The sequence below is a fragment of the Elgaria multicarinata genome, chromosome 1 (assembly GCF_023053635.1).
Source record: "Elgaria multicarinata webbii isolate HBS135686 ecotype San Diego chromosome 1, rElgMul1.1.pri, whole genome shotgun sequence".
Taxonomy (NCBI): Eukaryota; Metazoa; Chordata; class Lepidosauria; order Squamata; family Anguidae; genus Elgaria; species Elgaria multicarinata.
The window spans coordinates 13,200,842-13,214,394 of record NC_086171.1 but is presented as its reverse complement, the minus strand read 5'-3'; the positions used below and the strand labels follow the sequence as shown (position 1 = coordinate 13,214,394).

The window sequence follows — 13,553 nt, the reverse complement described above, 5'->3', positions numbered from 1 at the left end:
CCCAGCATTCCCCAGCCAGAATGGCTGACTGGGTCATGTTCAGAGTTGTAGGACTTCTTTTCTGTCTAAACATGCATAGGATTGCGTCTTCAATAGTGCAAGAAGAGGTGGCAGAATAAAGCTTCCTGCTCAATAACAGGTGACATGTAAAAAAAAATGGGACATTTTCTCTCCAAACAATATCAAAATAGAGTTGTGGTTGTTTATTTCAAATCAGTATTGAGATGCATCTTTCAGCACAGGCTTAACAAATAGAAAAAAAAGGGAACTTCAAGATTATGCTTTCCACGGGGGTAGTCTGTTGCAGCAAAATCTACAAAGAACCTTGTGCCACCTTAGACTTACAGATTTATTAAGATATAAGCATTTACAGGCTGCAGTCCACTTTTTCAGATGCATGAAAAATTATCCTGAGTACATGGGTATTCTGAGTTTAAGAGGGGAGGATTGTAAAAAGTGAGGTCAGAGAGAACATGCTACCTCCAGTATCAGAGGCAGTAAGCCTGTGTGCATCAGTTGCTGGGGAACATAGTTGGGAAGGTGCTGTTGCACCATGTCCTGCTTTGTTGGTCCCTGATCGACAGCTGGTTGGCCACTGTGTGAACAGAGCCCTGGACTAGATGGACTCTCAGTCTGATCCAGCAAGGCACTCATTATGTAGGGAGTTGGCGACAATCAAATTATTAGCAGTGGCCATTTACAAATCAGTTGTTGCCATGAACAGAAACTTCCTGGCATTGAGTAAGCCAATTAATGCATTTAGTGGGATTAAAAAACAAACAACTCTGTCCTGGTTCAAGCTGCAGGATATAGAACAAAACCTCTTGGTGAATTGTAACTCAGTCATCTCTCAGTATAATTTCCCTTTTGAAGTTTCTTTGCTCAGGGGTGGCCACTATAACTTATTGGGGAAGCTAATTTGCCATTTCTGAAGTCAAACTTGTGTCTATTCATTATTTTGCATTGAGGTTCAACCCCTTGGCATCTCCAGTAGGACTAGGAAAGACTCTTGCCTGAAACTGCCAGTCAGTGTAGACAGTACTGAGCTAGATGGACCAATGGTCTGATTCGGTATAAAGCAGCTCCCTATGTTCCTAAGCAACTGCTCGCTTTCCCTAGTAGTTTTATGAGTATCTTGACTGTGTGGGTCAAAATCCATGCATACCTCAGAATGTGCTTCCTAGCTCACTGTACAGTGCCTCACAAGTCAATGGCATAGTTCAAATGCAACTATAGCCCTCTTTAGTTGAAATTGTCATTGAAAAGAGTTCCATTGGAAGTATCCCAATCAGCCTTAATGTTATGAATATGTAACATTAGTAGTGTCTCGGATCTGAGAATGGCATGGCTTCAGTGATTAGCAATCAGTTGAAATATTCTTTGGAAACACTTCAAAGCCCTTGCAAATTCTGCATCATAATTCATCCAAGCAGTCGCATTTGAAATCTGTGTGGCTGTTTTCATGAATTCAAGATGCACAGCAAATCCCTGCGTTGGACAGCAGAACATGAGCATGCCACATTCTGCACGTATGTTTTGGATGTTCATTTAGGTCAGTTTCTCTCCTGCCCTCTCTTGCTAGTTATTTTTGAAAACTTCATTGTGTTTTGAATGGTTGGTTGCACAGATGAAAGTAAACCTGAAGTCATATCCACACCCTTCAGCAACTACCTCCCCGCCCCCCGCAACCATTCTAAATGGTTTTAATTAATCAGAGCCCTGTGATTCACCAAAACCAAAGACGCTGCCCCAGGATTCACTGGAAGATTATCAGCCTGAGGAGTCCAAGAATAGTTCCTGATTCTTCCATAGACACAGACTTGCAAGACAGTCTTTTGATAAGCACATTTGTAGCACACAGCAAAGAGAGTCGTGGGCATACCTCTCATCTCTCATTCCTCTTTCTGTATCCTATTGCCTCTTTCTTTTCATTGCCCTTGACTTCCTCAGATCTCCTGTTTCCTCATTACTGGGTTCACACAACAAGCTAACATTGTTGTTGAACTGTGGGTTGTTTGTTGAACCTTGAGTTAGCATGTTGTCAAAACCCAGGACATTTTCTGTAGGATGGCTTATTAATGATGCAATGTGCTTATTTAACTACCTTGAACAACCCAACAACAAACCATGGGTTCTCAAGGTGGCTTCTTTGGTGTGGGCAGCCATCCCGACTTATTCCCTCCTCCCCACGAGTAGCAGGGGTCATCAGAGGGAAGGAGCCAGGACGGGGGGAGTCCAGGGCCATTGCGGGTGGGTGGGGAGTGGGGGGTGGGCTTTTTTTAAAAAAACTTTTTTGCTGGAGTGCAAATACACTCCAGCTCCTGGCTTTGTAAAAAAAAAACACGGTGGGTACGACATCCTGCTTCCTCCTTGGACGTCGTGTGCCACGTGCGAGATCCTTCCCGCTCCCTCATCTGGTGTAGACATGACCATTGTGGGTTAGAGTGTTGTGTGAACCCATTCTGTCCAGGCATTTGTCATTCCTTCCCCTCTATGCAATTCCACTAATGGCTCACACTGTATTGCATATCTTTGCAATGGATCTTTCCTACTGGCTTATTCATTTCTCTCTTCATTCCTTCAATTTTAGGCATGGGTGAACTCACCAGCAGCTGGCCAGCCCTGCTTGCTGCACATGGCAAGCTGCCAGGCACTTTGTAGGCATGCATTGAGTGGTGTGTGGCTGGCCAATCCCTTGCTGAACTGCCATTTTGTGTAAAAATGGTGACCTAGCCTTTTGTTTGTTTGTAAAAGCCCATTTGTGCAAATGGCGGTCATAGGCCATTTATGCAAGATGGTGCAAAACCCCACATATAGATGGGAAATGTAAGGGCTAAAATAACTATGACCATGTTTTAAAAAACACAGCTTCAGAAAATTATTTAATTCTAGCAACATGGCCACTTCCATTAGAATTAAAATATTTGATTTATCCAACCTAAGAGAATCAAAAATCAAATCCATTCCTGATCCATAGAAAGAAGAGAGAGAAAAGATGGTCAGAGCTATGGAAGTTTGCTATTACATCATCTGTGTGTGGACTGTATAGTGTAAGAAGCAAATCACATCAAGGACATATCCCCACTCATAATATTAATTATGTAGACACTCTGGGAAACAGTGAACAACAACTGTTTCACCTTTCTGCTCATACTTGTTAATGAGGAAACAGCAATTCTTTGGATGTCAGATATTTCAGTCTCTGTTTACCTCCCCACCCCTTTGTGTTTTTTTAGGTCCATGGGGCAGGTGTATGGGAGATGAATGTGGCCCAGGAGGCACCCAGACCCGAGCCATCTGGTGCGCCCATGTGGAAGGATGGACCACACTGCTCACGAACTGCAAGCAGGCAGACAGGCCTGACAACCAGCAGAACTGCTTCAGGGTTTGCGACTGGCACAAGGAACTGTATGACTGGCAACTGGGCAAGTGGAACCATTGCCAGCCGGTTCTTTCCAGGAACGTTGAGAAGCCAGCCGAGTGCGTCAAAGGGGAAGAAGGGATTCAGAGGAGGGACGTTACTTGTGTCCAGAAATCAAACGGTGTTGTAGCCGAGGACACGATTTGTGAGTATTTTGAGCCCAAGCCTCAGCTAGAACAGGGGTGCCTCATCCCGTGCCGGCAAGACTGCACTGTGTCTGAGTTCTCAGCCTGGTCGGAATGTTCTAAGAGCTGTGGCCAAGGGCTGAGATATCGTTTCCACCATATTGTCTCCCCACCTCTGTACGGGGGCGCCGCCTGTCCTAACCTTACTGACTTCCAGGTGTGCACCTCCTCCCCGTGCGCCACCGAAGAAAGCCTGTATAACCTGAACATGGGGCCATGGAGTAGCTGTTCGGTGCCCCACTTGCGGCACATCAGGCAGGCAAGGAAACGTGGGAAGAACAAAGAAAAGGACAAGGACAAGGAGAAAGCAATAAAGGATCCAGAGGCCCGTGAGCTTATCAAGAAGAAGAGGAATCGCAACAGACAGAACAGACAAGAGAACAAATATTGGGACATACAAATTGGATATCAGACGAGGCAGGTGATGTGCAGTCACAGAAATGGGAAGACCGTTGCCTTGAGGTAATCCTGTTTTTCTCAACTTAATCATCTATTTCTTTGTAAGCAGTTGCATCTGGGGGGAAAAGGCCAGCCCAAGCTCCCAGCATTAGCTGTAACGCTTTCCAATGCACTGGCATGACTCAGTTTATTTCCACCCAATAGTTCCTATCAAACATAAGGTTCTACATACAGTATCTGAAATATGGCAAAATATCTTTTTATGGTCCCCTACTAAACAAGCTACATGACATGTATCATGCTTGTGTAAATATTTTCACAGAAGGCAGTACATTATTCACCAAAATGCGTTCTTCTGTCTGGGAGGATTTTGGCACTTCAGTTCTTTATGCTAAATAAAGCTTGCGAGAGAAACTAATGCTGAGTAAAAATGTGCTCCCCCCCCCCATTAACCAGATTTCACCAATCTGCTTATAATTTGAAAGGGCATTTTGGTAATTTGTGTGCCTGAACATAAGCAAAGTATGGGAAGGGAAAGGAAAGGAACCTCTCGTGCAAGCACTGAGTCATTACTGACTCTTGGAGGGACACCAGCTTTCACTGACATTTTCTTGACAGGCCTTATAGTGGGGTGGTTTGCCGTTGCCTTCCCTGGCCGTTATTATCTTTCCCCCAGCTAAATGGGTACTCATTTTACTGACCTCGGGAGGATGGAAGGCTGAGTCAACCCGAGCCGGCTGCCTGAAACCAGCTTCCGCTGGGATCGAACTCAGGCCGTGGGGAGAGTTTCAGCTGCAGAAACTGCTGCTTTACTGCTCTGCGCCACACGAGGCTCTCAAAGTATGGGATGGACATTTTTTCACTTAGTTTTTATTGTAAAATTTTAACAAAAGAAAAGAAAGGAGAAAGAAAGAAAGAAAAAAATTGGCTACATTGATTTGAATATATATATTTAAATGCATACGTATAAAATCGTGTGTATGTATGTATATGAAAATGCAGATTTCTAAGAACTATACATAAACTTCAATAAAAACAGACCAAATATCAAAATAAGTATCCATTCTCAGATGGCATCTATACACCACCTGTTCAAATGTTGAAAGCATTGTTAGGTCTTCAGTCCATTGCATTATAGAAGGTGAGCATTTATCCTTCCCATATTGTAATATCAGTCTTTTATCTTTTGGAAGGGTGTGGAGAATCCGTTTGTGCTGACCATGTGTTAACTTCCAGGAAGCAGATAGTTAATTTAAAACAGCATGTACAACAATAAATTTTAAGTAGGTGTTCCAATACAAAATTTATCCCTATAATGATCATTATCCCTACAATGATTGCCAGAACATATGCTTAAAAGCAGCATTAGTTGTATTACACCTCCAACAGTTAGCTGACTTAGACAAACCCTTGTTATAGAACCTTTGGCACCCACCTCTGCCCTGAGCCGCCATTCTTTAGTGAAAACATTCTGTATTGTCAGTTCTAGAGAAAAATGGTGATGTCCTCAAACCTGGTTGTAAAGTTTTGGAACATATTACAGTAACTGGGAAGGTGTTAGAGGAACATATGAAAGATCATATCCCAAACCTTGTTTTTAGAATGCATGTGCAGTGTCAGCTCTGAGATTTGGGTTGTCCCTGGACCAGGCACCTTCAGTGGTGGGGGCATGCAACATGAGGATCCTCTCATACTGCCTCTGAGTATTCCGTGCGAAGTGAGAAGGGTACTGTGGGGCTGTTTGCTGGTTTGGGGCCTCTAGAAAATATCAGATCTTGTCATCCTGTGAAGTAAGGCCTATAATTTACTCAAGGCGCTTGTATCTGGCCTTGGTCCTCCCAGGCTAGTGGAGTCTATGCTTACTTGGCAACTCTCCATATCTAAGGCACCTTTTGGACCTGACATCTTTTGCATGCAAAGTACCTGCTTGACCACTTCCTCCCCATTGTTCTTAGTAATATGCTTGTTGTGCTTAGAGTCATCACTCAACTTTGTTCTTATTTATTGTGGGTTGGATCCAGATTTAGTTATGCTTGGGGTTCTTACAGATGGAGGACTCCATGCTACCAATTAGAAGGCTTTGTGCAGCAATTCTGCCCGTTTATCCTTAATGGAATTGCTGTGGTAAAGAAAAAGACATCGTGATGGGAAAATATGGGAGGACTACTAGTGGAAGATGTCATCATCTGGATCCCTATAAAATTCCATGAATGAGGCACGGCAATGGCACAATAAAAGCCTAGTCTGGAAGCACCCTTATACCAGGCCCAATAAAATCAGTGGGATTTCAGTGAGCCATGACAAAATTAAGTCAGTTGGCCATGACTTAATATGGATCCAATCCTATGTGTACAGCATTTTTTTAATATATTTGTAAATTCTTACCTAAACCACTGCTGCTTTTCATCCCTGAGGGAGTTTCTTCAGCATGGAAAATGGCCTGGGGTGAATTTAAGGTGGAAAAAACACCAGGGGAAGTATGCAATGTAGCCGCTCTGTTAGTTCCATTGTGTCTGCAGGACCATCACTTGTGCAACGGTGTTAGATCAAGGTTCTTTCACCCAAGGACGAAATCCAAACAGCCCTTAAGCACGACTCCACCATTCCAGCGACAGAGGGTTCAAAAGCGCTTTATTGATTAGTAATCAAGGCCTGGTCTCTTCAAAGGGAGCAATCAGACAAAAGACATTGGGAATACAGCACAGCATTTGAGCCTGCAAGGGGCAGGGCCCTGTTGCAGCATAAACCAATCAGAACATAACACTGGGGCATAGCTAATTATGCTAAACAATTCTCTCTGTTCTGTAAACAATACCTTTGGCTTTACAGTAAGTTACAGAGAGTTAACTTTGACACAGGAGGACTGGAGCCGGAGCTCTTGTTTATATTAGATAAGACAGATGCAAGGATGCACTCAAGGAGATATTTTCGCATACATGACATTATGACATTTTGCCTGCTATATGATGGCTACTTTACAGTTTCCTTTTAAAAATGGAGAGACTTCTGCTAACAACGGGGCTCTGGCAGTTCTAAAAATAACTGCAGAAATGAGCATAAACACTTGTTCCCAGATGAGGACACGTCAGAGGACCTGCCTTCTGCAAGCTCCCGCTTACCTGCCTTGTTCAGGAATGAGCATTTTTGCTTGTCTCCGTTTATTTTTGGAAGCCCTATTTCATGAGTGGTAGGTCCCATAAGTGCACAGGCACAATAGGATACTACCCCAGAGAAGAAAATATGGTGCAGTGGCTAGAGTGTTCGACTGGAAATCAGGAGATCCAAGTTCTAGTCCCCACTTGGCCATGGAAGCTCACTGGGTGGCCACCCAGTCATAGACTCTTAGCCCAACCTACCTCACAGTTATGTATGCTGCTTTGGGTTCCTTGGTGGAAAGAAAGTGGGATATAAATGTAGATGATGATGATGATGATGATGATGATGATGATGATATATTAAGAAGCTCCTGTTGAACTTCTGCTCCAGACGGTAGTCTGTATAGCTTTTTCAGGAAAAAAATTAAGGATACATTGGAAAGGAAAACCTCTCAGACGTTACGGAGAGTCATGTGTAATTTGACCCAGTCTGCTATACGAACAGCAATAGAGGTGGCCCTTTTTAAAGCTTAGTAGCTCACTTCCATGCATGAATCAAGGCAAGATGAATGGGAGTGAAGTGTTGAAGGGTATAAAGGAGACTTCGGGTGGGGAGTTGCTTATCTGGGAGTTTGTTAGAGTTGTTGGCCCTTCCACCTTTGCCTCAGTCCAAAGTATACCTCCTAGACAGGGTTTGGGATAATGGTCAGGCCAACAGAGAGTGGGATCCACCGTGTCTATGGAATGCTGTGTTGACTGCAAAGTCAAAAAAACATAAAACGGTTGGGCTTTCCGGCAGGTTGACCAACAAAAGTTTGTTGATGTTCCTTCTTTATACCGCACAATGGTCTAATCCCTTACCTAGAAATAGCAATATTTAGAAATAATGTTTTATAAATGGATATGAAAAACACAGTTAAAAAAGGAAATTATTTTGGAAGGCTGTCATCAAAACTCCAGGTGAGCAAATTATCTAGATGAATCTGGACATCAGTGCAAGGTGAAGAAATGGTGGCTTACAGAATAAAAATGCCCTTTATGTTTTTACTACGGAATGAAGCCCCTAGTGAGAGCTGGAATACTGGCTGAGTAATGTTCACTATGCAATAAAGTGTCCAAGTTCCACTCCCCACTCACTGCCCGCTCTTTGTTTTATACCTGCGTTTGGAAGTGGAGAAGTCAGCTAGACCTAGAATTCTTGGGAAAGGATGTGAAAAGCAGAAGCACGGGGGGTGGGGATTCTCAGCACAGCATTTTCTATTTTTGCAATCTGATTTTTGTGTGGCTTGTTTGGTTGTACATTTAATTAACTTTTATGTATAATACAGGGCTTTGTTTTTGCTTACTAATTTGAATAAAGCAATTATAGGAATATATTTTAAATGGGAATCTGGGAAACCTTCCATTACACAGAAAAATACCGAGTTCCTCTGAGATTAGCAACTCAATTATCTGGGTAAGATATTTTACATGCCATGTCTGAGTAGGCATTTCATGTTCAAATGAATATCTCATGAATTTGATTTGGGGATTTATGTGTTATTTTCTGTTTCCTGTAATGCTTACCCATCAATCTTAAACACAGTTATTTAGAAGTAACCCACAGTATTCAAATGTAATTAGGGAAGTTTAGAACTGCAGCCTTAAATTTTACTCTCTACTCCTTTTCTCAGCATGTTAAAAGATTGCATACTTGCCCTTTGTTAATTCTATCCTTTTAGTATTTCTTGGGATTAATTTAACTAGTGTCACTGAAAAGCATTTAAAAGTGGTTGTTCAGCCAGTTCTTGTGTTGTAAATATGCAACAGAGCTTTTGTTGTTTGGTTACAACAACCCATTATATTCTAAGGTTCTAAGAGATGCTCAAGAACAATGTACAGCATGAATGGTGGCAGTCAAAATAAATTACTCATGGTCATCCCATTGCAAATGTTGTGAGTCTTGTCACTGAGGAAGTACAAATGGGTCTTCACAAACCTCCCATGATAAATTAGCTTGAAGGCACAGAACTGCCATGGTGGTGGGTTTTCTTATTCCCATTTTGAGAAATCTGGGTTGAGAAAGAATGGGGCCTCCTGGATCTTGCAGTTACCATATCCTGTTTGGAAACATCCTCACATGCTACATAGAGACAGAGCTCCTAACCACCCTCTTCAGAAACTCCCATGAATTTTCCTGAGTCCTTGTACATCTTAGTATTTAGTGTTTCTATGGTTCCTGAGAGTGTTAGCACTCCATCCCATACATCAGTGGTCTTCAACTGGTCCAGACCCGAGACCAGCTTCGGACTCCTAACGTGAAACCTGGGACCCACTTTCACAATTTCATAATTGCCCAACATGGCGGCAACAGCTTTGCAACCTCCCAGTCAAAGACCACTGCCTTATATTATTATCCCTGTAATCCTTACAGCAATCCCATAAAGTCAGTCAATATTATTCCCATGTTGTACATATGCATCAGCAAACTGAGGCTGACAGAATGGCTTGCTTAAGTTCATCAATAAGTTTGTGGCAGAGAGGAGATTTAAAATTAGGAATTCATTGTTTTCTCCATGGCACTACACACAAGTTCTCTGGTCCAGCCCATGCCTATTTCTTCCCATTTAAGATCCCCCCCCCCCCGGGGAGGGAGTCAGGACACCATCCAACATGAGATCTCTGTATGGGCTGGTGAGTGCAACCCTGCACAGTGGCGCTGGAGTTTGTGCCAAAATTGCTAGGCTACTTTGTTCAAAGGTGAAGCTGATAAGTTCATATTTTTAAAACACATATCAAATATAACATCTTCATTGCTTAACCAAAGGCCATCACCTACCATTCAGTAATTCAATGAAAAGGAGAAGGGAAACACTGTTCAAAATAAATGTAAGATATAGTTTAACATTAATATGTCCAAGATATGTCTGGTATCTCATATCATGATAAAACAAAAACACATTATTGAGATGAGTAACAGAAATAATAATAATAATAATAATAATAATAATAATAATGCAAAATAAATTAATATCAAATATGTTGCTTGTATTCAGTGAACCAATTGCAAAAAAATAGCTGATGGAAAGTGAAATCCTTTTTATACGGGCTCAGGTTATATGGGACATGCAGAAAAAAGGCAATTATGAGAGAAAAATATTGTCAGCAATAAGGGAATAAACTGTCTTGAGTAGTTCTTCAGACAGCTGCAAAATATGAAGCCCCAGAGCCTCTGTGCTGTGGAATTCCCTCCTTGGTTCATGTAGAGTTAATGATCTATAGCTGAACAGTTTTGTATTACTTCTGCATGAGGCACTCTTATTTATTTAATCCAGAATTATTGTGCTCTTATTATATAGGAGTGGGTTTGTGTGGTGGTTGTTTTTTTTTCAATTTAAAGCTGAAAATAGCAACTCAGCAGTCAATTGTTTTTATTTCTGACATGTACCCAGAGATTATGTTGGCAGCATTCTCCCTGCTGAATTTAGTTACGTTATTCATTCCAGAACAATGGAAGAGTCAGTATGTAATCAAAAGGGAAATCAAGTAAGGGAAAATAAATGTTAACAGTTCTAGTGCACTGGGAATAAAAAACAGGGAGTAATGGGGGAAATGCCGGAAAAGAAAAATAATGACAAGAAACTCAAGCATAAAAAAGGCAATGCAGCAGCAATAAGAAAAAAGGGAAGACTTGTGGTAGGTAGTGGTGCTGGAGAAATTCACAGTGGGTTCAGGTAAGTTTGGATTCCTGTGAATCTGACCTGCGGATTCTTCAGCGACTGCCTTTTTCATGCATAGGGTCTGTGGATTTGCAGCCCAGATTTTTTTGTTTTTTTTTAAAAAAAAAACTTTGGGGGGGATTTGTGCAATTTTCTACTTGTGCTAATGCACAGTAGCACTTATGCGGACTTGCGCAAGCCATACAAAATTCTCATATATCCCTGGGGAAAAAAATCCAGTTAAGAACATAAGATAATATATCTATGATATTTATTCACCATAACCCAGCAAGTTAGTACCCTGGACAGCTCCAGATAGAGCTCAGTCTGGAGACTTATATGTAGACTTAGAGCGTCTTTACATTAAGGGAAAAAATCCACACCCTTACCATCTTTCTTCTTTTGGGGTCTTGTCTGTGTTTACTGCAGCTCCTTTAGACAGAAACTAATGGTGACTATATGATTTATAATTGAAAATTTCCCCTCTCGGTAATGCTCCATAAAGTTCAATAAAACAGCTCCATCTAGTGGCTGTATTATATCACAAAGCCGACTTTACACACTGGGGATATCACACAATATCCTGTGATAATTTTAAATACTGCATTAACTCCGATCTTTTTAAAAACGAGATTACCAGGGGAAAGTGCAGGAGACATCCTGGAGGTTGATGGTGTCATATAAAAGACGCACAAACTTCAGTGAGTGACCAGTCATGAGTGCGCAATAAATTATTCATGTTGAAAAGCTCTTAAATGTTGCTTCAGCAGCAGACCACCCTTCAAGAATGAGTTTTGACTAGGGTAGCAGCTCAGTCTGGGTGGCTCTTCCACTGGGAGAAGCCTTTTGTTCAAAGGCCTTGGTTGTTTTGGCAGCTCTTAGCTCTGATTGCATTGGGGAGATGGTGGCTCTGCTGTGGTTTCCAAGCTGGAGTCTTTGGGACTCCAAGGATGGCAGTGGGAACTCCTCAGGCCAAGGAAGTGGAGGCAATCTGGGCTCCTCATGTACTGGGACTTTGGGGGAGTAGGATCTAAGGGCAATGTGGAGGGGAATTCCCAGCCCCTCACCTCTTCAGAGTCCATGGTTTCATTAATCAAAGATGGGAAATCTGAACACAGGGTCTTGACAAATACTATAAAGATAATGACAGTGTAACAACCATGTGCCTATATTGCTTCCCTATATTGTGATTTGGAGTTGCCCTTGTATAGGGTTGAAATCCCACAAGGAAGGTAGATCAGGATCTGGTGATAGTTCTCTGGGTGGCTTGCAGTAGGTTGGCAGGGATTTCTGACCCTAAATGTTTAACAATAGCAGCTAAAAAAATGCACATCCCCCGCCCCCGCAATTATACTGCTGAAATGAAGAATGCTTGGGGTAACCAGGAGTGGATTTTGTGTGAGAGGAGTAAGAGTCTGTTTAGTTCTGGTATTCCAAAGAAAATTCCTGGACTCAGGATTTTTAAATTCTTAAGTGTGTGTCTTTTGCACCAGGCTCTTGTGGGTGGATCTTGGGGTTGTATGGGAAACACACATGCAAAAGAATGCCTGTAAGTCTACCTATGCCTGTAATGCCATCCTCGTCCTGTATTGCATAACCGAAAGGACAGGACTGCACCATTAGTCTTGTTTAAAGAACTGTATAACATGGCACATTTCTTTAGGAAGCTCCATTAGGTCCTGCTTTGACTGAGATCTGATTCTATGGCTGTAGCCTTGAAAATCTTGCTTTCTCCTGGTGCTCCTTGAATGAAACTAAATGGTTTGTAATGGCCACTTGGAATTAGCTCCAATAGTTCATGTGATCTGCTTTATATCGAAGTAAATGATAGAAAGAGAGAGGCACAGCAATTAATAAGTTCCTGGCCTTTATTATGGCACGTTTGGATAATTTACAAAAATAAAAGACCCAATCCTATCAGAATGCCCATCAGACTCTGAACTCGGAGGCTGACAGGCATCCTGTGCAGAGCCGGAGGAGCACAGAGGCAATCTTTACCTCCGGGCTCCTCCTGATCTTTATTTTTGCTAGACGGGTTTTCTTGCCCATCTCACCGAGGCTCTGCAGAGTGGGAGGGAAGGAGATTGGGGAGACCAGAAGATTCTTCATAAGCCGGCCTCTCTAGTCCCTTCCCCACTGCGCCCACAAAACGACCCCCTTTCCCTCCTCTCTGAGGTGGCTTTTCTCACCAGCCAGCTGCAAAAGGGAGGAGATGGAGAGCTAAAGCTTCTAAGTCTGAGGTCAGTGCTCTGCCTTTGACCTCAGATCCAGGAATCTGAAATATCCCCCACCCCAAGTTAACCATGGGATTGCTCTCTGCAATGATGAATAGTTAGTTCTATTAATATTTACTTCAGAGTAAGTTCTGCTGGGTTCATTGGGACTTACTTTTTATTTCTTTAAGTTTATTTTTAGCTTGCCCAACAACAAAAAGTTATCTGAGCAGTTAATTACTATTTAGGATTGAATCATTTTTTTTAACAACTAGGAGTGATTCAAAACATCTGGAGGGCAGCAGGTTGTGGAAGGCTGTTCTATGAATATCTATTGTTTGGCTCACATCTAGCTAGCTAATCCTAACTGCATGAGGTAATGTGAACCATGGGATTTGTTTGTGTGGGGGGAAAAAACCAGAATCATCTGGTGCTGTTCATAAAGCGGAGGTTGTGCTGTGCCTATTATGTATTTCTGTTTCAACCACCTCCATCTTGGTTTCTGCAGGTGCAATAGCTTTTTTTAAAAAAAACTCATGTGA

General features: G+C 42.2%; 1 protein-coding gene across 1 annotated transcript in view; it reads left to right on the top strand.

Moving 5' to 3' along the window:
• The window catches only part of THSD7A (thrombospondin type 1 domain containing 7A), a 341,657-nt gene that overhangs the window by 187,833 nt on the left and 140,271 nt on the right, over positions 1–13,553 (top strand). Inside the window, exon 3 of the mRNA XM_063123528.1 lies at positions 3,237–4,068. Coding sequence (XP_062979598.1) covers positions 3,237–4,068 — 832 coding nt within the window. The remainder of the gene's footprint in view (positions 1–3,236; positions 4,069–13,553) is intronic.